This window comes from Motacilla alba, chromosome 1 (genome assembly GCF_015832195.1).
Source record: "Motacilla alba alba isolate MOTALB_02 chromosome 1, Motacilla_alba_V1.0_pri, whole genome shotgun sequence".
Taxonomy (NCBI): Eukaryota; Metazoa; Chordata; class Aves; order Passeriformes; family Motacillidae; genus Motacilla; species Motacilla alba.
In genome coordinates this window covers 284491-307614 of record NC_052016.1, presented here as the reverse complement: position 1 = coordinate 307614, position 23124 = coordinate 284491, and the positions used below count along the sequence as shown (strand labels likewise).

The following is a 23124-nucleotide window of genomic DNA, read 5'->3' as shown; positions in this document are numbered from 1 at the left end:
TGTAAGGGACAGCAACGGAGACAGTGCAGGAGGTGGCCACGGGGCCATTGAACTGTGGGAATGGGGACACTGAGGATAAGGACATTGCAGGAGCTGGCACACGAGTGGGGTTCCCCCCTGGGCAGCTCCCAGCCAGCCCAGCCCCAGTACTGCCTCTGGAGCGGCAGGTGGGGGGCAGAGCCCTGTGTTCCCATGCCCAGGGGTGTCCTTGGTGCTCCCGTGTGCTGCGGCTGGCGATGCCAGCAGCGAGGGAGCAGTGGCATCCCCAGCCGCTCTCGCCACCCCCCCCGGCACGTGCTGGCGGGCGGCCAGGCCCGGACACGGGCCCCTTGTCCGGCCCCGGGGCCTTCCTGCAGGAAGGGCAGAGACCCGGCGCCCGCCACAAGCCGCCTTTGTTCCCTGCTCCCGCCTGCAGCCAGAGCCGGGGCAGGCGTGGGCAGCGGGGCCGGGGGGCTCCGGCCACGGCCGCGCCTCCCGGGGCACGGCAGAGCGGGGGCCCTGCAGACCCCACCCCGGAGCCCACGGCCAGGGGACACGGCCCCAGGGGCGCTGCACAGCCACGGGCTCGTGGGTCCCTGCTGCACCAAACCCTGCTCCCACCATGGGCATCCAACAGCCCTGTCCTGGTCTGTCTGGGGGGCGAACCCCACGGCCACCTCCTGCTCCCACTGTGCTGGATCCCTACAGCCACGTCCTGGTCCCACAGTGGGGATCCCCAAGGCCGTGTCCTGGTCCCACTGTGGGGCTGGCGAGGTGCCACCCCGGTGGGGTTGGGTGTAGAAGTGGGTGCTGGGATGAGGAGGGGAGCCTGTGATGCCAGGAGCGGGACACAGCCCTGCCCTGGCCGGCACAGCAGGATGAGCTCATGGCTCTTCCCCTCCCAGCTGCTCCCGGGGCGGCCGCAGCGAGGGCAGGGCCCCACCATGGCCCGGGACAGGAGGAACCAAGCCCCCGGCAGCTCCCCTGCCCATGCCCAGCTCCAGCCGTGCCAGCCCCAGCCCTGCTGGCTCCAGGCTCTGTCCCCGGGGCTGTGCTGGCCCTGGCCCCACAGCATCCCTACGATCTGCAGGATCCGCAGCCAAGTCAGCGGCCCCAGGAGCTGGGCGGGGAGCGGGGCCGCCAGCTGCGGGGTGGGCTCAGTCCCACGCCTCCAGCCCGGCTCCTGGCTACTTCCCAGCCTCACTGAGCCTTCCCGGGCTTCATCCGGCACCCAGGGGCCACGTCCCACACCACAGCCCCAGGAGCCAGGATCCACAGCCCACACCCCAGCGATCCACACCCCACACCCCAGCACCAGGATTCACATTCCAATCCCAGGGATCCACACCCCACACCCCAGCACCCAGATTCACATTCCAACCGTGGCAATCCATACCCCACACCTCAGCAATCCATGCTCCACACCCCAGCACTCAGGATTCACATTCCACACCTCAGCAATCCATACTCCACACCCCAGCACCAAGGATTCCCATTCCACACCCAGCAATCCACACCCCACATCCCAAGATTCACATTCCAGCCCCAGCGATCCACATCCTGCAGGGATCTGCATGCTGAGCCCCAGCTCCAGGGATCCACACCCCAGAACCCAGTGGTCATATCTTGCATCCCAGCTCCAACAGCCAGGATCCACATCCCACACTCCAGCCCCAGTGCCCAGGGTCCATGTCCTGCAGCCATTCCAGCCCCCACCCTGCCCATGGTGCTGGTCTGGACCTGCTGGCTGCTCCAGGGCCGTGCCAGGCTGGGCCAGGTGGAAATGCTATGGAGGTTGCCGAGAGCTCACAAAAATACTTAGTGCTTTATTTCCACCTCAAAGCCAAGGCGCCGCGGGGGCAGCGCGTCACACGCATGCAGGGACACGGATGGAGCCCATGGATGGGGACACCGACGATGGACACGTGCAGCAGGACCCGCTCGAAGCCAGCTCGGCCCCAGCTCTGCCAGGGCCCCGCAGCTCCCGCTGGAGGAGGCTCTGCCCAGCCCTGGGATGAGCACCGGGACATCCCAGGGGACTCTCGGTGGTGGCTGTGCTCAGGTGAAGGGCAGGGAGGGACCCACGCCAAGCTGGCCAAGCGTGGGGTGGCACGAGCCCTGGCAAGTGCAGACCTCCCCAAAATCAAGCCAGCTCCAGGTGCCCCTTCCAGCAGCATCGCAGGAGGAACTTGGGGACACTGTCAGCCCCCATCTGCCATCCAGCCATGTCCCCTGCGCCCTGGCAGCCAGAGCTGCACACTGGGAGCACTGCTGAACCCCAGCAGCTCCCGGCTCCAGCCCCACGGCACAGGGGAAGCCATGGGGACATTGGGGCAAAGACCTCCAGCACCAGCACACTCACCCTTCCTCCTCAAACTGGGTTGGAACGGGCACAGCGCCCCTGGAACAGCCTGTGCTGCTGGGGGGCTTCTGGGAAAGGCAGGAGTGAGACGTGGATGCTGCCAGCACCTCTCTGCCCCGTGTGCTCCCACCCTGCTCCAGGCAGTCCCTGCACAGCCCAGCACCTTCCCGCTCCCCTCCCGGGCACTCAGGCACACATGGGCCAGGACCCTGCCCCAGTCCAGTGGGAGACCTGTGCCTGAAGCCAGCCCAAAAGGCCACCAGCCCTTTTTGAGGACTTGCCCCAAGACCCCCATCCTGGAGGAGGAACCGTGAGACCCCCCAGGCCAAGAAAGGACAGGGCAGGGCTGGACCCCCGTGCCCCGATACCAGGAGCAGCATCCTGCTCTCCCTGGAGCATTCTCCAAAGCAACAGGCAGCAGGTTCCTCCTGTGTCCTGCCCTCCTGGAGCTGGAGGGAGCCAGGACAGGGGGTCCCTGGAAGAGCCCGCAGCTCCCCTGGGGCAGAGCTGCAGGGGCAGGAGGGACAGACACTCAGGGATCTCGGGAGGATCCTCGCAGCAGCTCCACAGCAAACACCCGGCCCCGGCAGGACAGGGAACAGGAGCCCCCAGCAGCGGGGCTGGCTAGAAGTGCTTGTCCTCCAGCAGCGAGCTCACCACCAGCTCCTTGTTGCCGAAGTCCCAGAAGGCAGTCATGTGGAAGGCCATGTTGGAGAGCACAACCAGGTACTCCAGGAAGGCGAAGACAGTGTACACTGCGGGAGGAAACACAGCAGCTGAGGGGGACCCACAGCCGCATCTGCCCCAGGAGCTGGGGGGTCTCTGGGCCACCTGTTTGGGACAGCAGAGCAGGGGCTGGGGGGCTCGGACCCCACCAGGGAAGAAGCGTGGCTGGGCACCTGGAGCTTCCCTGGGACGGGATTTGGAAGGCAGGGTGTCACATTAGGAGGATGCCAGACAGGAAGAATTCTTGGACATCAGAAGGAATTTTTTCATAGAAGGGGTGTTCAGGCATTGGAAGAAGCTGCCCAGGGAGGTTCGGAGTGCCCATGCCTAGAAGTGTCCAAGGAAGGCCTGGAGGTGGCACTCAGTGCCCTGGGCTGGGGACAAGGTGGGCATGGGGCACAGCTGGGACTTGCTGATGCCAGGGATCTCTTCCAACCTTGACGATCCTGTGATTCAGTTATTCTGGGACCACCCAGCCCCTTCCCCACACGCCCGCCCGGCAGCCCCCTCACCTCCGGGGCCGCAGTACCAGTTGTGGTGGAAGTAAACGCACACGGCGAACGCGAACGTGATGAAGGTGAAGAAGAAGAGCAGCTGCTTCCACTTGTACGACTTGCGCTCCTGGAAGAGGCCAAGGGCTGCGTGATGCCAGAGCAGCCATGCCATGCCATCCCCTCCCCTCCCATCCCAGGGAAGCTCTGCCCTGCCCCGCACAGCCCCGGGGGTCTCTGCACCCTGGCTCCTTGCGCAGAGCCCCCCAGGCCAGCCCCAGGGGTGGCTTGGGCAGGGCTGGGTGATGCCAGAGGCACACGGGACTCACACAGACATGGAGATACAGGGCATGAGGGAGTCACGGGGTCCCAGCAAATATGGGGCCCCCGGTGCCGGGGTGCTCAGGGGACTCCTCGAGGATGGGCCAAGGCTCTACCAGAGGCAGGTCCCCTGGCCCAGGTGGCTGCAGGTGGCCCCAGGGCACAGGGAATTTACCGGGTGCTGCACCCCGTCACCCACAACAGCAGCAGGGAGGAGGAAACCACATGAAGGGCGGCAGCCGGGGCGGGTGCTGCGCTGGAGAGCTCGCCCAGCATGCCCTGGCAGCGGAGGGGCCCCATCCTGCCCCCCAGCACCGCCTCTGCTGGGGCAGGGACAGAGCACGGGGATGCTGCCAGCGGCCCCACGCCCCCAGCTCACTGCTTCTGTCCCCCAGAGCTCAGCCTGTGTGACAACCCAGGGGCCAGGCCTGTCCCCTGTGATAGGCTCCCCAACCCACTGCCCAGCACCCCAAAGCTGGGGCTGTGGGTGCAGGGACCCCCGGCAGCCACAGCAGCTACTGGCTCCAATTCCCTTCCTCTATTTCTCCCATCACACTGAGGGTCATGGATAAGGATCCTACAGCCTGGGGGGCAGAGGAACCCCAAGCCATGTCTGGAGCCCAAGGAGCAGGGGGGCTGCAAGGGGGGACAGCCCCACAGAAGGGGCTGGGGATACCACAGAGAGCCCTGGCTGTTACAGGTGGGAGGGGAATTTCCCCCACGTCTGACACTTCACGTGAGACAAAGATTCCATTCCGAGGGAGTGCTGATAATAAGGAAAATTTAAATTGCCCCATCACACTTTCCATTACCCCCGGAACGCGTGCCAGGGGCCGGGCCAGGGAGGAAAACCCAGAGAGGAAGGACGGATTCAGGGGCACTTCACCACGTGGGGACACGCGGGTGACGCCACCTCCAGCCCACGGGGCCTGGGCTGGTCCTTCCTGCTGGGACCCACGGTCCCTGTGGCCAGCAGCGGCTCAGCCGGGCGCGGGGTGTGAGGAGCAGCGGTGGCACCGGGAGCAGCAGAGCCCCGAGCCGGGGCGCGGTGCCGAGTTTCACACCGGAAAAGCGGCTGGGAACAGCCACTGTCACCGCGCTGCCACCGCGCTCCCACGGCAAACGGCTGCGCCGAGCCCCGGCGGAGCCCCGCCGCACCCACACAGCCCTGCCGGGGCCTCCGGGGACCCGCCGGGGCCTCCAGGGAGCTCCCGGGAGCACCGAGGCACGGAACTGCCTGGGTCATCCAGCTCCAACCCCTGCAGGAGCCCGAGATAGGCCTGGGAGAGCCACCCCGGTCACCACCGTGACCTTGCACCTCGGGGTGTCCCCTGAGCTCCCCCTCTCCCGGTCTGGGCTGAGGATTATCACACGGATTATTAATTAGGTGTTAATCCCTAATTCCAGGGCACAGCTGGCTCAGCCCAGTGCCAGGGGATCACAGGGCGCAGTCCCCAGGAGGTGGCACCTGGTGGCATGCCACGATGCTGAGCAGAGCTGGCTTGGAAGGTGGCACCTCGGGAAGGTCCCTGCAGGAGCACGGGCGGGATGCCAGGCACAGCAGGGGGACTGGGGTGCATGGGGACCCCCGTGGGATGTGGGAGCTGGAGTGCCACCCTGCCCTGCTGCAGGAGGAAGGGAAAGGGCCAGCACAGAGGGAGCTGCAGGAGCTGCTGGATGGAGGAGCTGCCCATGCCCTCGCCGGTGTGGGCTGGACTCACTGCCCTGCTCAGGGCTCAGGCAGTGCCAGGCACTGTCCCTGCTTCCCATGGCCCCAGCTTTGTGGGGATCCCCCACCTGGGGACAACCCAGGGAGCCAGATGGTGGCCAGAGGAGGGCACCAAGATTAGAGGGGTGGAGCACCTCTGCTGTGAGGAAAGACTGGGAGAATTGGGATTGCTCAGCCTGGACAGGAGCAGGAACCCCCAGCTCAGAGCCCGGGAGAGGAGCTGGCAGCTCCAAGCACCCGGGTAAGAAGCCACCAAACTCTAGCTGCCTGTGAGGAAAAAGGAGCATTAGAAAACCCCAAGGACTGACTCCCAGCTGAGCCGGTGCCAGGCTCCCCTGTGGCTTGGCTGTGACTGCCGGGCTGGCACAGCTGGGGCTGCCAACTTCCTCCTGGCAGACAGAGCGGGGCACGCGTGGCCCCTGCAAGCAGTCACACAGCCACCCGGCCCTCCGTGGCTGCATGTGTGTCTGGCTCAGAAAAGCACAGGGGAATTATATTTAGTGCCCAGCTGGCGGGCCGGAGCTGAGGCACATTCCCCAGCAGGCAAAGGTGAGTCAGGAGCAGGAGGCTCTCATTCCAGGACATGCTCTGGGGTGCTGCTCCCAGCCCAGGACACGCTCTGGGATGCTGCTCCCAGCCCAGCCAGCCCAGGACACGCTCTGGGATGCTGCTCCCAGCCCAGCCAGCCCGGAGGCACGCTCTGGGGTGCTGCTCCCAGCCCAGCCAGCCCGGAGGCATGCTCTGGGATGCTGCTCCCAGCCCAGCCAGCCCGGAGGCACGCTCTGGGGTGCTGCTCCCAGCCCACAGAAGGCACTGGGGGTCTCATTCCCTCACCCTGGGGGAGCCCCAAGCCCTGCAAATGCAGCTCTGAGGGCTGAGGTGGCTGCTGTGAGCTACCAGCAAGGAGACACAGGAGCCTCCTGCTTCTTCCACCGCCTCCAGAGAGAAGAAGGACTGTGCCTAGCCCCCAGTTCCTGATGGGGACAGGGATGACAGTGACTCAAACGGCAACAGCTCACTCTGCAGGGACCTCCCAGGCACTGGTTCTGCCCGGGAGCCACCAGCCCTTTCTGCAGGGCTGTGTGTCACACAGCAGACCCAGCTCCCCTCGAGGGTTTCCGGGCGTGTGCAGAGAGCCCGGAGCCGAAGGGCCCCACACGGAGCTCAGCTATTCACAGAGGGCTCGTCTGAGCCACCGGCAGCGCTCCCAGGGGCACTGCGAGCAGCTGGGGTGAAACCACGCGTGCTCACCAAGGTGCTTGTGGTCCCTGCTGCTCACACAGCCCTGCCGGGCAGGGACACAGCTCAGCCACCCTGCTCCAGCTCCAGGGGACACAGGGGGCTGTGCCCCAGAGGCTCCTGTGCCTTTGCACTGGCTCAGCCCGCGTGCCTGCGGATGCCAGGGGACTGGGACATTGTGGGATAGAGCCCAGGGGCCAGTGGCACAGCAGGACCCAGCTCCACTGGCCACAGCATGGACTAGAAGTGACCTTAAAGCCACCCAGTGCCACCCCTGCCATGGCAGAGACACCTTCCCCTGTGCCAGGCTGCTCCAGCCCGTGTCCAGCCTGGCCTGGGGCACTGCCAGGGATCCAGGGATGGAATTCCATCCCAGCCCCTGCCCACCCTGCCAGGGAACAATTCCTCATTGCCAAGATCCCATCCAGCCCTGCCCTCTGGCACTGGCAGCCATTCCCTGGCTCCTGTCCCTCCATCCCGTGTCCCCAGTCCCTCTGCAGCTCTCCTGGAGCCCCTTCAGGCCCTGCCAGGGGCTCTGAGCTCTCCCTGGAGCTTCTCCTCCCCAGGTGAGCCCCCCCAGCTCTCCCAGCCTGGCTCCAGAGCTCCAGCCCTCCAAGCATCTCCGTGGCCTCCTCTCATGGGCCTGAGCCAGCAGCCCAGTGGCCACCACATGCACACACTGGTGTGTGCTGGAGCTAGCAGCCCTGAGCTGGGGGGGAAAGTGTGTTTGCAAACAAGAAGTGAAACCGCTCTGCCCCACTGCCCAGCTCTGCAGCTCAGGGCCGGGGGGAAGGAGGGTTTTAAGGGCGAGCAGCCAGCCAGGAACAGCAGAGCTGCCAGCCCAGGTGGGCACTGCCACACCACGGCCAAGCACCAAGCACGGGCTGCAGTGACCAGCCACAGCTGAAGGCTCCCAGGCTCCATTTCCCTTTTCCACAGAATCTCTCTCCTCTGCTTTGCCCCCTTCCCTCCTTTTCTCTCTCCTGCTTTCTCTTTTCTCCCCTCCCACAGAGCTTTATTTTCCTTTCTCTCACCATTTGCCACCTCGAAACTGGAAACAGCCTGTACTTCCCCATTACAAACCAGTTCCTCTGCACCTTCCTGCCCTCACTGAACACCAGTTGCAACAGGAGCCCTGCCGGACGAGAAGCTTTTGCAAGACCAATTCCTGTCCCTCCTCCGATGCCAGAGCTGGGGAGCTGAACCCCCCCAGCAGCACTAACAGCAGCGCCAGCCGTGGGGCAGGAAAGGCACAGCCCCCCTGCTCCCTCCTCCTCCCAGCTCCCCACACGGAGCTTGTCCTGGACACGGTCCCGGGTTTGGCCCTGGAGAACCTGAACCCTGTTGGGACCCTCTGCTGGGGAGGAGGGAAGGACAGAACACAGAGGGACCGGAGCCATCCCTCGCCTGTCCCCTCCTGCCAGCTCCTGGGCTGCGGGCAGCGAATGTGAGCAAAGGCCCCACAAGGGACACCAACCAAGCCACAGTCTGTCCCCAAGGTGACACAGAGGGATCAGCTGTGCCCTGGCCTAAAACAGCCCCAGGAGCGTGGCTGGGCAGCTCACTGGCACTGCCCAAGCCCAGGGACGTGGCAGCGGCACCTCTCGTGTCCCGCCCTGCCGAGCCAAGCAAGCCGCGGGTGTCACAGGAGCTGTGCCAAGCCTGCCAGGGCCACCAGCCGTGAGCAGAGGGCTTGGAGCCTGAGGAACCCAGGCAGAGAGTGGGACAAGCGCCAGGAGACCCTGCTCAGCTGGAAGGATCCGTGGGAAGGATTGGCAGCATGAGCCCAGCACACATCACGGGACACGGGGACGCGGCATCTGCGGTGGCCAGAAGTCCCTTAGCCAAAGGTGACTCCTGGTGGCGTGACAAGCACTGTGCCATCTTCACCCCAACACGGCCGGTCTGGGAGCCGTGTAACCCCGCAGCGCCTTCCTCCTTCTCCTCCTTTACCCGCCACCCTCGTGCCCTGGGCGACAGCTCCATCCTGTGGCTGCTCATGAAGCGGGTGGGGACACCAGAGCTGGCACAGGGACATGGCAGCTGGCACGGGGACACCGCACCCGCGGTGGCCTCAGGTCAAGGCTGACCCTGGAGGGCTCCTGTCTCCTCAGGGAAACCCCCAGCTTTGGGGGGACCACGCACCCCCGAGGGCAGGTCCCTTCCACCAGCAGGGTTGTTTCAGGATCGGAGGAGGAAGTGAGTGGTGGCACTGTGCCAGGTGGTGGCATGCTCAGCCAAGGTGTCACCACGGTCCCCGCCCTTCCTCCCAGGGATGTGCAGATTCCTTCAGTCCATGGGTAGAGCCACAGAAACCAAGGAGGCTGGAAAATCCCTCTGACACCACTGAGTTCAACCGCGCCCCAGCAGTGCCAAAGCCACCATTAATCCATGTCCCCAAGCACCACATCCACACAGCTGTGAAATACCTCCAGGGATGGGACTCCACCCCTGGCCTGGGCAGCTGTGCCAGGGCTGCACAGCCCTGTCAAGGAGGTGATTTTCCCAGTATCCCATGTGAACCTCTCCTGGCTGGTACTGTTTGGGGCTGATTCCTCCTGCCCTGTCCCTGTTCCCTGAGAGCAGAGCCCAAACTCCCCAGCTACCCCCTCCTGTCAGGAGTTGTGCAGAGCCAGAAGGTCCCCCCTGAGCCTCCTTTTCTCCAGGCTGAGCTCCTTCAGCCCCTTCCCCAGCTCCATTGCCCTCCCTGGACATGCTCCAGCCCCCCAAAGGCCCTCTTGCCCTGAGGGGCCTAAAGCTGAGCCCAGGATCTGGGATGCCTCACCCCTGCCCGATGCAGGGGAGATGAACCAGCCCCAGCGGGTGACGTGGCAGGGGAGGAGATCCAGGGCCTTGGAGGTTTCATCCAGAAAAAAGACAAGCCAAAACAATATGACAGAAATAAAGGAAGCTGTGGGAAAGCTGCCAGGGAATGACTGCGAGCTCTGGCTATTCCCATATCAGCAGAGAGAACAGATCACTTCCCAGTGAGCAAGGAGACTCAGCATCTCCACAAGTCTCCTTCCTAAGGAGCTTAACAGCCAAACAGCTGCTGGAAGCTTCTTTCCCAGGTCTCTGGAGTCAGGCAGCAGGGACAGGCTCGGTGAATTGGCGGAAGGGGAGGATAAGCAGCAGGAGCTGCTCTGGGACTGTGGAGCTGGGGCCCCCCTGCACTCATCCTGCCGGGGCTGCAGAGCTCAGCCCCCTTGCACTCATCCTGCTGGGGCTGCAGAGCCAGGCCCCCCTGCACTCATCCTGCTGGGCCTGCAGAGCTCAGCCCCCCTGCACTCATCCTGCTGGGCCTGCAGAGCTCAGCCCCCCTGCACTCATCCTGCTGGGGCTGCAGAGCTCAGCCCCCCTGCACTCATCCTGCCGGGGCTGCAGAGCTCAGCCCCCTGCACTCATCCTGCTGGGGCTGCGGAGCTCATCCCCCCTGCACTCATCCTGCTGGGGCTGCAGAGCTCAGCCCCCTGCACTCATCCTGCTGGGCCTGCAGAGCTCAGCCCCCCTGCACTCATCCTGCTGGGCCTGCAGAGCTCAGCCCCCCTGCACTCATCCTGCTGGGGCTGCGGAGCTCATCCCCCCTGCACTCATCCTGCTGGGGCTGCAGAGCCAGGCCCCCCTGCACTCATCCTGCTGGGCCTGCAGAGCTCAGCCCCCCTGCACTCATCCTGCTGGGCCTGCAGAGCTCAGCCCCCCTGCACTCATCCTGCCGGGGCTGCAGAGCTCAGCCCCCTGCACTCATCCTGCTGGGGCTGCAGAGCCAGGCCCCCCTGCACTCATCCTGCTGGGGCTGCAGAGCTCGGCCCCCCTGCACTCATCCTGCTGGGGCTGCAGAGCCGGGCCCCCCTGCACTCATCCTGCTGGGACATGGCCCCCCAGCACAGCACCCGCCCTGCAGCCCTGCTCACAGTCCCTTGGGAGAGGCTTGTCCAGCCCTTGGCAGCCTCCCAGCCTGGGACACAGGCACATACCTCCCACGGGATCTACTCTGCCAACTGTCACCTTCCTGGGCCAACACAGCCCCAGGACCCCTCCCCATTTAACACTGGGCCCAGCTGGGATCAGCTTGGGAGAAGTATCCTGAGGGGAAAGGACAGAGAGGTCCGGGCAGCCCAGATCCACAGGTGAAGACAAGCATGCTGGAGCCACGTGGGCACAGGAACAGGAGCCCACAGCCTCAAAGCTGGATGCCCTGCCCTGCCCATGGCTGCCAGTGCCCACAGCCCAGGGCGAACCTGGATATCCTGGCCACCTGCCCAGAATCCAGGACCAAGCCGGATGTCCTGCCTGTGGTCCAGGACATCCACAAACCAGCACAGCACAGAAGCTGCACCCAGGCAATGGGGCCAGGAGCCCCTGGCTGGATCCTTCCCAGACCTGCTGCCCCCACAGCCAGCCCCTGCACCCCCTGGCCCTTCCCCAGAAAAGGAGGCAGAGCCAGCCTGCTCACAGTCATTCTGGAGCAAAGGGAGAACAACTCCTGCTGCCTGCTGCTCCCAGCTTGCAGGACCAGCAATTCCCAGCACAGGGAAGCTAGCTTCAGCTCAGAAACAGGCATGGGGAAGGGATGAGCAATCCCAATCCACAGGGATACTAAGTGGTTTCCAATATGATCTCTCAATGAAAACTTAATCAGATACTGGGAGGAAATCCTTCCCTGGCAGGGTGGGCAGGCCCTGGCACAGGGTGCCCAGAGCAGCTGGGGCTGCCCCTGGATCCCTGGCAGTGCCCAAGGCCAGGCTGGACCCTGGGGCTGGAGCAGCCTAGCACAGGGGAAGGTGGCCCTGCCACGGCAGGGGTGGCACTGGGTGGGATTTAAGGTCCCTCCCAACCCAAACCATTCCATGGTTCTGTGATACAACCAGAAAATAGGAAATGAAAAGCTTCCTTCCCATTTTGCTTTGGTAAATGGATTTTGGTGAGTTCTTCCGTTTCACCTGCTGCTGTTGGCTCCTCTAGCACCTGCTCAGGGTTATTTCACAAGCAAGGACAGCCAAAGCCCTTGAGTGCCAGCCCAGAGCCCGCTCCCAGCTCCCAGCACGGCCCCAGAGCCCCCGCCCAGCTCCCAGCACAGAGAGAAGAAAGGAAAGTGTCTGTACCTCGGGACTTACTGTGTGTTTCTTAGTCATTCTCCAGAGGATGCAGGTGAGCAGCATGTGGCCCAGGGCCGACGTGATGAACACGATGAAGGCATTTTCGTGGATTGCTGGATTGACAAACAACAGGTTTCCTGTTCAAGCCAAGCCAGAAGCACAAGGGGAATGTGGGGCAGGATTCGGGAGGGCTTTGTGCCCTGCTGGGAGCCCCAGCACCCCAGTGATGCTGGCACTCCAGTGGGGTCTTGGCAGGAGACAGGCACAGCACGGCCCCATAGCCTGCTCATGCTGCCACAGGACCCTCTGGAAGGGGATAAAAGTGCCTGGAAGACTTATCCCAAAGTGCCAGGAGGGTGTTTCTGTGCTCTGGAACCATGGCTTCACACAGCTGTAAACTCAAGGACCCTTGGGAGCAGCACAGCATCGCCACTGTTGTTCTAGGGATGGGGAAACTGAGGCACGGGGGGTGGGGGGGCCGGTACAGAGTGAGCCAGTCCAAAATCCAGAAAAGTCAATCTTCTGGCCCCCTGTATTACCCACCTGCCCGTGAGCAGCAGCAGCAGCCTCATCTGCAGCACTGAGGTTGCCCTGTGCACACCTGGCCTAGCCCGGGTGCAGGCTCAGGCTGGGAAAGCAGCTGGAGCAAGGCCAAGGCAGAGCTGCTCCCCAGGCCCCAAACCCCACACAACCCCTGCACCTTCAGGTGAGACATTTTCATAAGTGCTGCTCTGAAAAGAGCTCCCCGGCCCCTTCTCCAGAAGCTCAGGCTGACTTCCCAACCAGGGGAACACCAGGAATGCCCGTCCCTGTGTGCCCTCTCCATGCCAGGGGAAGGGAAGCAGGTGAGGAGCGAGGTGCAGCAGGTGGGAGAGGTCAGAGCAGGGTGTCCTGCAGGGATGATTAACCTGAGCATGGCAGCTCAGGGCTGAAACTTTCCCCCGAGCCAGGGATTAGTCTGGGGTGAGGATCCCAGGAAGTGGGTCAGCCTCGGCTGCCAGGGCTCTGCACCGGGCCGGGCCAGGCTGGCCCTGCTAGCCAAACCTCAAAGCAGCAGCACCTGCATTTCCAGGGGCAGGGCCCTGGCCTGGACAAGCTGCAGAAGCCCCTGGGGCAGGTCAGGCTGCAGACCTGCCATGAGAGGGGCACTGGGACACCTCGCCATGGGGACAGGGAAGGCTGGCAGGAGACAAGGAGGGTGAGCTGGACAGGGACAGGTCCCAGAGCACAGACCCTCATCAGCAGGAGGCTCCTGCCCTGCCATCCCTGGGCTCCACCACGGACCATCCTCACCCCAAAGGCTGGGGGAGATCCAGGGACTCTGCTCAAAGCACCACAGCCCTGAATCCCAGAACGGTTTGGGTTGGGAGGGACCTTAAAAACCTTTTCATCCCACCCCCTGCCATGGCAGGGACATCTTCCCCTGTGCCAGGCTGCTCCAGCCCCAGTGTCCAGCCTGGCCTTGGGCACTGCCAGGGATCCAGGGGCAACCCCAGCTGCTCTGGGAATTCCATCCCAGCCCCTGCCCACCCTGCCAGGGAACAATTCCTCACTGCCAAGATCCCATCCAGCCCTGCCCTCTGGCTGTGGGAAGCCACTCCCCTTGTCCTGGCACTCCATTCTTTGTTCAAAGTCCCTCTCCAGCCCACAGCTGGACACAATACCCATCATCACCATCCCGCTGTGCAGGGAAAGCCAACACATTTCTGTCCTGCTGATACAGCCCAGCACAGGCCTTGTTCCCACTGCAGCAGCATCACCTTACTGGCTCCTGCATTTCAGTGCTCCCCAGACAGCCCCTGGTGCCTCCTCCAGATCTTAGGATGAAACTGCTGCTGCAGATGAGCACTGGCACTTATGTTCCTCTGAGATGAGACCGTGTGGGGGAAGAGAATTTCCCAGTCTGTCGTGGACACATGGATTTAATCTGAACAAATCTGATTCTGTTTCCAGGAACTATTTGAGGGCTGGAGCCTCTTTGGAGCCAGGCTGGCACAGCTGGGGGTGCTCACCTGGAGAGGAGAAGCTCCAGGGAGAGCTCAGAGCCCCTGGCAGGGCCTGAAGGGGCTCCAGGAGAGCTGCAGAGGCACTGGGGACAAGGCCTGCAGGGACAGGAGCCAGGGAATGGCTGCCAGTGCCAGAGGGCAGGGCTGGATGGGATCTTGGCAATGAGGAATTGTTCCCTGGCAGGGTGGGCAGGGGCTGGGATGGAATTCCATCCCTGGATCCCTGGCAGTGCCCAAGGCCAGGCTGGACACTGGGGCTGGAGCAGCCTGGCACAGGGGAAGGTGTCCCTGCCATGGCAGGGGTGGCCCTGGGTGGGATTTGGGGTCTCTTCCAGTCCAAACCAGTCTGGCATTCTGTGATTCTCAGAAATTTTGCCCAGAAACTCCTGGGGAGGGTATGTGAAGGCAGCTGGAGCAGAGCCAGCTCAGAGCCCAGCCCTGCTGCGGGGATGGAGGGGAAGCAGGATGAGCTGTGACCTACCTGCCCACCTGCCCTCAGCCCGGGTCAGCCCTCGGCACGCGGCTGGAACCAGGTGCCAAGGCCTGGCCCAGGCGCCATCCCCAGCCTGAACCCACGGCTTCAACCCAGCATCAGCAACCAAGAACTGTGGGAAGAGCAGAGCTATTTGAGTGCCATGCCCACTTCATTCCTAAATAACTAACTTTAATGCAATCTCGGGGGGCTTTTAACTGTTTTTTCTCTCCCAACTGCCTCACTGCAAAGCAGCGGCCCAAGGCAGGGCCCGGGCGGGCGGGGGGTGACACCTACCATAGTTTTCGGTGGAGGACACGTAGGTGAGGATGAGGAGGGCGAAGTTCTCGAGCAGGTTGAGCAGCAGGGTGGCGTGGCACAGGCGCAGGTAGCGGGGGTGGGGGCAGTGGCAGCTCTGGTAGTGGTTCCAGTAGGCCACGGCCACGAGGACGCGCGGGGCCGAGTGCAGGCCGATGCACAGGCGCCACACGTAGCGCTGCGGCGTCTCGCCCCCGATGGCCGCGCTGATGGACGGCAGGTAGTTGGGCACCTGTGGGGAACACGGGCTCGTGGGGACGGGCACACGGCATGGCCTCTTCCAGACGCTGAAATTGTCTTCTTTTTAATTCTGAACGAGTTAATTCCTAGCCCCAAAGCCGGGGAATGTATCATGGCAGCGCCCGGTCCGTCCCACGGGGTCATGGATGCCACTGCCCTGTTGGGGCAGTCCTGGCATGCTGGAGGGCCCTGCCCAGGTACCTGCTCAGGTTTCTCGCTTTTACACTCCTGATTGTCCACAGAATCCCAGAATGGTTTGGGTTGGAAGGACCTTAAGGCCCAGGGACACCTTCCCCTGTGCCAGGCTGCTCCAGCCCCAGTGTCCAGCCTGGCCTTGGGCACTGCCAGGGACCCAGGGATGGAATTCCATCCCAGCCCCTGCCCACCCTGCCAGGGAACAATTCCTCATTGCCAAGATCCCACCCAGCCCTGCCCTCTGGCACTGGCAGCCATTCCCCCTTTCCTGGCGCTCCAGGCCCTGCTAAAGTTCTCCTGCTGGAGCGAGATGCCTCCTGCCTCCATTCCCAGCTCGTGCCCAGCTGCTCCTCCAGCAGCCTGAAAGCCCTGAGCCCAATCCCATCCCGCATGGAGCTCCAGGCCCTCCCTCCCCAGGCACCCGTGGCTCCTCCGAACTCCAGCAGACCTGGAGGCAGCAGCTCTGGACCAACCCCTCCCAGGACGACGCATTTCCCTTCAGCTTCCCCAGCTTTACTCCTCCCTGCAATAACCCCCGGCGTGCCCAGTCCAGGCAGCAGCCGGACCAGCCTGTCCTGCCCTCAGTCCCAGCACAACGCCCAACCTGCTGCTGCCCGTCCCGAGGCATCACAAGCACAACGAAACAACGCAGCGCGCTCTGGACTCTGGAACACCTTGGCGGGAAAGCCCAAGAGAGGAGCCCAGAAGGAGACAGGAGGAGAGAGGCATCCAGAAAGTGGATAGGAGCCCAAAAGGAGGGAGAGGTGGCCAGGAGAGGAGACAGAAGAGCGAGAGGAGCCCAAGAGGACACAGGAGCTCTGTCACCCCCAGGAATATGGGTTTCTCCCAGGGAGTCGCTCACCCCACAGTGGGTCGCAGTCGTCTCACGGAAGTTGAAGAGCAGAGACCAGATGACACAGAAGAGGAACCCGAAGAGGGGGCAGAACACAGTCCCCAGGGCCAGCGTGGTGAAACGCAGCCGGAACAGGATCCCGTCCCGATCCAGCGGCAGCGGGACCTGCAACATCTTGGAAACCTGGAAATAAGCAAACAAATGTCTGACTGTGGTGTTCTGTCCTGCTCTGGGCATCTGTCCAGCCCCTCACAGCCATGGGCAGGGCTCGGCCCCTCACACCCTGAGTGACCCCACAGACACACAGCTCAGCCCCTCACACCCCCTGTGTGACCCCACAGACACACAGCTCAGCCCCTCACACCCCCTGTGACCCCACAGACACACAGCTCAGCCCCTCACACCCCGGGTGACCCCACAGACACAGCTCAGCCCCTCACACCCCCTGTGTGACCCCACAGACACACAGCTCAGCCCCTCACACCCTGAGTGACCCCACAGACACAGCTCAGCCCCTCACACCCTGAGTGACCCCACAGCTGTAGGATGGGCAGCCAAAGAAAACCCCATTGTGGGGAGACAGGCCCCTCGAGACTCACGGAGAACAGGGAGCAGGGCAGAGCAGGGCAGAGCAGGGCAGAGCAGGGCAGAGCAGGGCCGAGCAGGGCCGTTCCCTGCAGCCCTCCAGAGGGATCTGGCAGGAAGGGCACGTGAACCCTGTCCCGTGGCATCCATCCAGACCATTCCCTGTGCTCGGGGCAGCGCTGACACAGCCGGGCCACCGCTGTCAGTCCCGCCGGGAGCTGGGGCTCCTCTGGCACAGCCTGGCTCTCACAGCCCTGGCTCCCCCAGCCCGGCTCTCACAGCCCGTGCTCGCCCTGCCGCACCCGGCCCTGCACGGGCAGCGCTGCCTGGAGCTGCGCCAGGGCAGGGTTAGGTTGGATACTGTGAAAGGCTCTTCCCCAGAGGCTGCTGGCACTGCCCAGGCTGCCCAGGCAATGGGCACGGCCCCGAGGCTGCCAGAGCTCCAGGAGCCTTTGGCCAGCGCTGCCAGGGGTGCCCAGGCTGGGATTTGGGGGGTCTCATCAGTGATCCCTGCGGGTCCCTTCAGCTCAGGCCATTCCATGATTCCACACACGCCCGGCTGCAGGGTCAGGGCAGCACAAGCCCCACACGACAACAAAAACCGGGGATCACCAGGTCGGGAACGCGGGGACAGGCACGTCTGGAGCCCGGCAGACCCCAGAACAGGGGTCCCCCAGCCCCGAGGGGTCAGGCTGGGATGGATCCCCCCTCCCCACCGCCCTGCTGCGGGACAAATCCGATTAATGGACAATCCCGGAGCCGTCTGGGCAGGGCCCCAGGGCAGCATGGCCACTCTACCGGCACCAAAAGCCCCCCACAACGGGGGACGGAGCCCCAGCGAAGGCACCGACCCCGAGCGCCGAGGGGCCACGGAGCGCAGGGCTCAGCCCCACCCGCGCGGCTGGGGACGGAGAGAGGGAACGATTCGAGCATAAAAGCAAAGAGAAAGAGAAGCTCCAAAGGGCCGGGGCTGGGTGTGCAGGGGGCTCCCCTCCCCGGGACCCCCCCGAGGGCTCCCCACAGCCTGGAGCGGGGCATGGAGCCCCCCAAACCCCGCTCCTCCCCCGGGGGGCTCGGCCCCAGCTCCCCGTGCCGCGGGACACGACCCTGCCGCCGGGGGTCCCGCCCAAAGGGGGCGAATGAAAGGCAAACATTGCGTACCACGAGTTGAATGGCCGCGACCCGTCCCGCAGGAGAGGGGCTGCACCACCCCGAGAGCCCTGCCCGGGCTCCCCGCAGGCGCCCCCCGCCCCAGGACGCCCAGGCTCCCGCAGGGAGCGACCCCTGGGGGCAACCACATCCCCCAGAGACCCTCCCTGGGACCCCTCCCCAAATCCCGCCGGAGCCCCCGCTCACCGCTCAGCCCCGCCGGCGCTGCCCCATGGCCCGGCCCGGCAGCCCACCACGCCTCCTCCGCCTTTTCCGCCTCCTCCTCTTCCTCCCTTCCTCCCACCTCTTCCTTTCCTTCCCCCGCCCCAAAACCCCGCCGCGGCCCCTTTAAGAGGCGGGGCCCAGCTCCCGGGCGCCGCGACACACGATTGGTCCTCGCGGCAGAAGCCCCGCCCCGCGAGAACGCCCCGGATGTCAGGGTGGCGCCGCGGCACGGGCCGTTCTGGACCCTTCCGCGGCCCCAAGCCCCGCCCTCCCCGCCGCCCGTCCGGCCAATGGGCGCTCAGTGCGCGGAGCCGCTTCGCCCAATCAGCGCTGAGCTCGGGGAGAGAACGGAGGGGGCGCGGCCAATGGGAGGCGGAAGCGCGGCGGGCGGGGCGGGGCCGAGGCGGCGCGCGGGGCAGGCCGGGAGTGCGCGCGCGGGCTGTGACGCAGCTGCGGCCCCGTGAGGCGGCGGCGGCGGCACCGCGGGCCCGACCCGGCCCGGCCGCTCCGAGCGGCGCTTCCCGGCACCTGCGGTGAGCACCGGGGCCCGCCGGCGCTGCCCGGCTGCCCCACCGCCGCCTGGCCGCCCTGCCCTCCCGGCGTGGCCGTGGCGCCGGCGCCAGGCCTTTTGTGCCGGGAGACCGGGCGGTCCCGGGGCGGAGGGAGGGCCGGAGGGAGACGGGAAGGCCGTGAGCGGGTGGGATTTCCCGGCAGTCGTGTCCCGGCTGTCTCCGGGGTACCTGGCCGCTTTGGGGGATTTTTAGGCCTTTTTGGTTGTCGCGGTGCGGGTCCGGTCGGAGATCCCGGGTGTTTTCCACCGGGGATGCGCGGCTCTGGATGCGGGTAACGGCCCGGCTGTCCCCGGGGCCGGGAGTTATTTACTGTCGTGTTAATTAGTCGTAGTTTAGAGTTTGGTTGGTTATATGGGACTTGAAGTTATGTTGATGGCAAGGGTTTCTTTGGGCGGTTTTAGGGGGATTTTCTGCTGCTGCTGTTAAACTTCAATTGGACCCTTTCGGCACGAGGGGTCCCTCCTCAGCTGGGGCTGCAGCGAGTGGGAGGGGGATGTTGTGTAAAACCCTCGAGTTTTACTAATTCTGGCCCAGCTCTTGGGTTCACAGAACCCCCAAAGCCCCGGGGCTGGCACAGCCCTGCCAGCCCAGGCAGTGCCAGCTGTGCCCCACGGCCACCTTGTCCCCAGCCCAGAGCACTCAGTGCCACCTGCAGGGGACACCTGCAGGGATGGGCACTGCAAAGCTGCCTGGGCAGCCCCTGCCAAGGCCTGAGCACCCTTTCCATGGGCAAATTCCTGCTGCTGGCCAAGCTGAGCCTGCCCTGGCCCAGCCTGAGGCCGTTCCCTCTGCTCCTGTCCCTGTGCCCTGGCAGCACAGCCCGACCCCCCCGGCTGTCCCCTCCTGGCAGGGACTTGTGCAGAGCCACAAGGGCCCCCCTGAGCCTCCTTTGCTCCAGGCTCAGCCCCTTCCCAGCTCCCTCAGGAATTCCCCAGCCCCTTCCCAGCTCCCTTCCCTGCCCTGGACATGCTCCAGCCCCTCCAGGTCTCTCTGAGGAGCCCAGAACTGAACACGGCTCTCGAGGTGCAGGGGAGGAGGGGTGGGTTTGAAGGAGAACAAAATGCTTGCTGTGGGAGGGGGAGGTCTTTCCGTAACGCGTTTTCTCTCAAAATATTGTTTATTAAAGTTTTTTCTTAGGTAGAGTTTGGCATTTAGTGGTCTCAGGACAATGTGAGAGCAGTGACTTAGAAAAGAGGAAGCACAGAGAATGAGTCACTTGTGAATTTGCAGATAAGGCTGAGAGTCACAACATCGGACAGCTGGAAAGTGCAGGTGATTTTTATCTGGCCTGGAAGGGAAACTTGCACTGGCACAAGGGGAGGTGGCTGAAAATATTCCATGGGAATGGAGAGGTGTGTTTGGGAGCAGATCCTGGTGGAGAGGGAGCTGGGGGGGTGAGCCTGGAGAAAAGGATGTGCAGGGTGGACCTTTCCACTCTCATAACTCCCTGACAGGAGGCTCAGCTTGGCCAGCAGCAGGGATTGGCCCATGGAAAGGGTGCTCAGGCCTTGGCAGGGGCTGCCCAGGCAGCTTTGCAGTGCCCATCCCTGCAGGTGGCACTGAGTGCTCTGGGCTGGGGCTCTGCTGGCACTGCATGGGCTGGCAGGGCTGTGCCAGCCCCAGGGATCCCGTGGGAGAAGGTGAGGAGGGCTCAGGGTGCAGTGTTACCCTGTCCCAGAGGGGCTCCTCTCAGCTTGGGGAGCTCTGAGGGTTTGTCAGGGCAGCTTTTCCTGGCTTTTACCAGGATCCTTTCACTGAAATTCCTCTTCCTGGGACAAATGAAGCCTGTAAGGGTTTGCCTGTGGATGTGTGGAGACCCTTAACACTCCAGGATTGTGCTGTGTGTCTGTTGGAGCAGCTGGAGGTGACACTAAAAATCATCTTTTTATTTCTGCTGCCAGGGGAGCGTGGGGTTGGGCTGGTTTAGTCTCCAGCTGCTCAGGGATGGGGGCAGGCTCTGGCTGCTCCCAGTCTGGATTTGGCCGTTCCCAGGAGGAGCTGTTGGTGGTAGGGAAGCCAACACTCCAGCTTCAGGGGCGGGCAGATGGATGTGGAGATTTCCCCGGGGAGGCTGTGCTGGGCAGTGCCCCGTCCCTCTGTGCTTGCCTTGGGCTCAGGGGAAGGCAGCTTTGGCTGTGGCTGGAATTGTTTGCCTTGGGAGCATTCCTTGAGCTGCTGATGTTCCTAGTTCTGCAGAGCTGTGTGTGGCTGTTGCTGCCAGGGAGTACCTGGGAATGTGGGGCAATTCCTGCATTTCCTGCTGAGTATGGGGGGGTGGGGTACCACTAGCATTTTTTTTTTGTTAATGGACATTATTTTAGTAATGTGTGTTTTTTCTGGTTAGTATTGTCATTTTCTTCTGGCTAACGGGGCTTTCCATGGATCATTACACCCGTTATTTTTGGTTAACATGGCATTTTTGGGGGTAGTACTGGCTTTTTATAGCTTTGGCTTTTTCTTGCTAATATGGCTTTTTTGGGGTTAGCATGGCATTTTGTCTAGTTCTAGCTTTTGTTTTGTTGCCAGTACTGCTGTCTTGGGGATAATATGAACATTATTTGGGGTAGTACTGGCTTTTTTTGTTAGTCTGGCGGGTTTTGGGCTAATGTGGAACTTTGTGGTGAAGCTGCGGTTCCCCGAGTGTGCCCGAGGAGCTGTGGGGATTGTTGTGCTGGATTTGTTGACAAACTCAGAGGGCTGGGGCAGAGTTTGTACCTGTGAGTGCTGGGGAGAGGCACCAGGGAGCGTGCTGTAAACAACCCGTGGGAGCTGGGCCCAGCAAAACTGCCCTGGAGCAGCAGCAGTGGGGAGCAGAGGGAGGCAGGACTCCTGGAATCCCGTGCAGGGCATTCCCCTCTGCCGTGCTCGAAGCAGTTGGCAAAGAGGGTGGAACAGGAAAATCCTTCCTGGAAATCCCCAGGATTGCTGTGGGATCGCTGCAGCCCAGGACGCAGGCCGAGATGGGCAGGAGCTCCAGCCATAATTAAGGGTGACACCTTAATTTCAGGGACACTGATGTTTAGTGACACCTCCTTAGCTGTGGTGTCACTGGAATGTTGGTACCCTTGACCCTCCTGGGGTTGTGCCGGGGCTTGGAATCACACGGTGCCATGGGGTTGGTGCTGAAGGATTCTGGTGGGATTGCTGCCCTCGGAGCGAGGGGAGATGATGGAAAATGAGTTTGCAGGGTGAGCTTTCAATGAAACCTGCATTCTGCTCTCTAGGTCTAGGAAGAAAACCTGATACATCCTGAAAATGTTTAACAAATCCTTTGGAACTCCGTTTGGAGGCAGCACCGGCTTTGGGACAACTTCAACTTTTGGGCAAAGTGAGTGAATATCCCGGGTGGTTTTAATGAGAGGTCTTCTCCTGGAGGGCAGCTCAGAGAGTCCCAGGGAGCTGCTGGTCCCTCGTGGGATGGAATTAGGGAGCTGCTGGCTTGGAAGAAGTTCAGGAGCCTGAGGCTTCACCCCTAACCAAGCTTTCAGTTGGAGCAGAGAGCCAGGGTTCCCCGTCTGCTGTGGAAATTCCTGCTGTGGGAAGAGTGGAGAATGCAGCGCTTGGGGAAGGCGGTGTCGCTGGGTGTTTTGGGGCTGGAGCAAATCCGTAGTGGGAAGGTTGGGAAGGCAGAAGGGTGCGTGGTGGGGCTGTTTGTGGAGCTGCAGCCTGAGGGGCTGGCTGGGCTGTGCTTGCAGATGCTGGCTTTGGTACGACCAGCGGGGGAGCCTTCGGGACCTCGGCCTTCGGCTCCAGCAACAACACGGGCAGCCTGTTCGGGAGCACGCAGACCAAGCCAGGTACTGCCCGTGGGCTGGGGAGGGAGGGGGGAAAGGGCACAGCCCCAAACCGAGCAATCTCAGCAAAAACCAGCCAAAAATAGCCAAAAAGCGCCCTCCTGAGCCCGGACCTGAGGCCTTGTTGGGCACGCAGGATGAGGGAAGAGAGGAGAATCTTGACTCCGTGTTTCAGAAGGCTGATTTATTATATTATGATACATATTGTATTAAAAATGCTATATTAAAACTACACTAAAAGAACAGAGAGAAAGGATTCATCAGAAGGCTGGACAGGAGTAGAAAGGATTGATAACAAAGGCTGTGACTGAGCAGAGTCTGAGCAGCTGCATCCTTGATTGGTCATTAATTAGAAACACCTCCCATGGACCAACCAAGGCAGCACCTGTTGCATCCCACAGCAGCAGAGAGTTATTGGTTACATTTCTTTCCTGAGGCTCCTCAGCTTCTCAGGAGAAGAAAATCCTGACAAAAGGCTTTTCATAAAATACCCTAACTACACAGGACGGCAAGAACCTGTCAAAGCTCCCAAGCAGAGGAGGCTGGGGAGGATTAACAGCCTGTTTCTGTCTGCAGGAGGGTTGTTTGGGTCCACCACGTTCAACCAACCAGCCACCTCCTCCACCAGCACTGGCTTTGGCTTTGGAACATCCACTGGGACATCAAACAGCCTCTTTGGAACCACGAGCACCGGTGGAAGCCTGTTCTCATCCCAGAATAATGCCTTTGCACAGAACAAACCAGCTGGTTTTGGAAGTGAGTGAAACTGGAG

At 62.8% G+C, this 23124-nt stretch overlaps 2 protein-coding genes across 12 annotated transcripts in view; one reads left to right on the top strand and one right to left on the bottom strand.

The window, feature by feature from the left end:
* Positions 1-1785: 1785 nt before the first annotated feature.
* PGAP2 (post-GPI attachment to proteins 2) lies at positions 1786-18054 on the bottom strand. 5 transcript variants are annotated; one of them, XM_038148347.1, is made up of 6 exons: positions 17969-18054; positions 16037-16210; positions 14719-14971; positions 11950-12080; positions 3580-3688; positions 1786-3096 (listed from the first exon to the last, which is right to left on the bottom strand). In XM_038148347.1, the coding sequence occupies exons 2-6, from the start codon at positions 16199-16201 to the stop codon at positions 2966-2968; spliced, it is 789 nt and encodes a 262-aa protein (XP_038004275.1). In that variant the 5' UTR covers positions 16202-16210; positions 17969-18054; the 3' UTR covers positions 1786-2965. The 5 variants fall into 5 exon arrangements, with proteins under 5 accessions (XP_038004275.1, XP_038004286.1, XP_038004297.1 ...); XM_038148358.1 differs by having other exon boundaries at positions 11962-12080; XM_038148369.1 differs by having other exon boundaries at positions 11950-12056.
* A 310-nt stretch (positions 18055-18364) lies between these two features.
* Positions 18365-23124, top strand: part of NUP98 (nucleoporin 98 and 96 precursor) — a 36800-nt gene continuing 32040 nt past the window's right edge. For 3 of the 7 annotated variants that reach the window (XM_038140665.1, XM_038140635.1, XM_038140675.1), the window contains exons 1-4: positions 18365-18519; positions 21783-21886; positions 22254-22355; positions 22929-23108. In XM_038140665.1, the coding sequence (XP_037996593.1) occupies positions 21814-21886; positions 22254-22355; positions 22929-23108 (355 nt within the window). In that variant the 5' untranslated portion in view covers positions 18365-18519; positions 21783-21813. Of the gene's footprint in view, positions 18520-18673; positions 18830-19578; positions 19831-21782; positions 21887-22253; positions 22356-22928; positions 23109-23124 lie in introns of those variants that run through there. The other 4 variants (XM_038140684.1, XM_038140695.1, XM_038140645.1 and 1 more) reach the window with 3 other exon arrangements.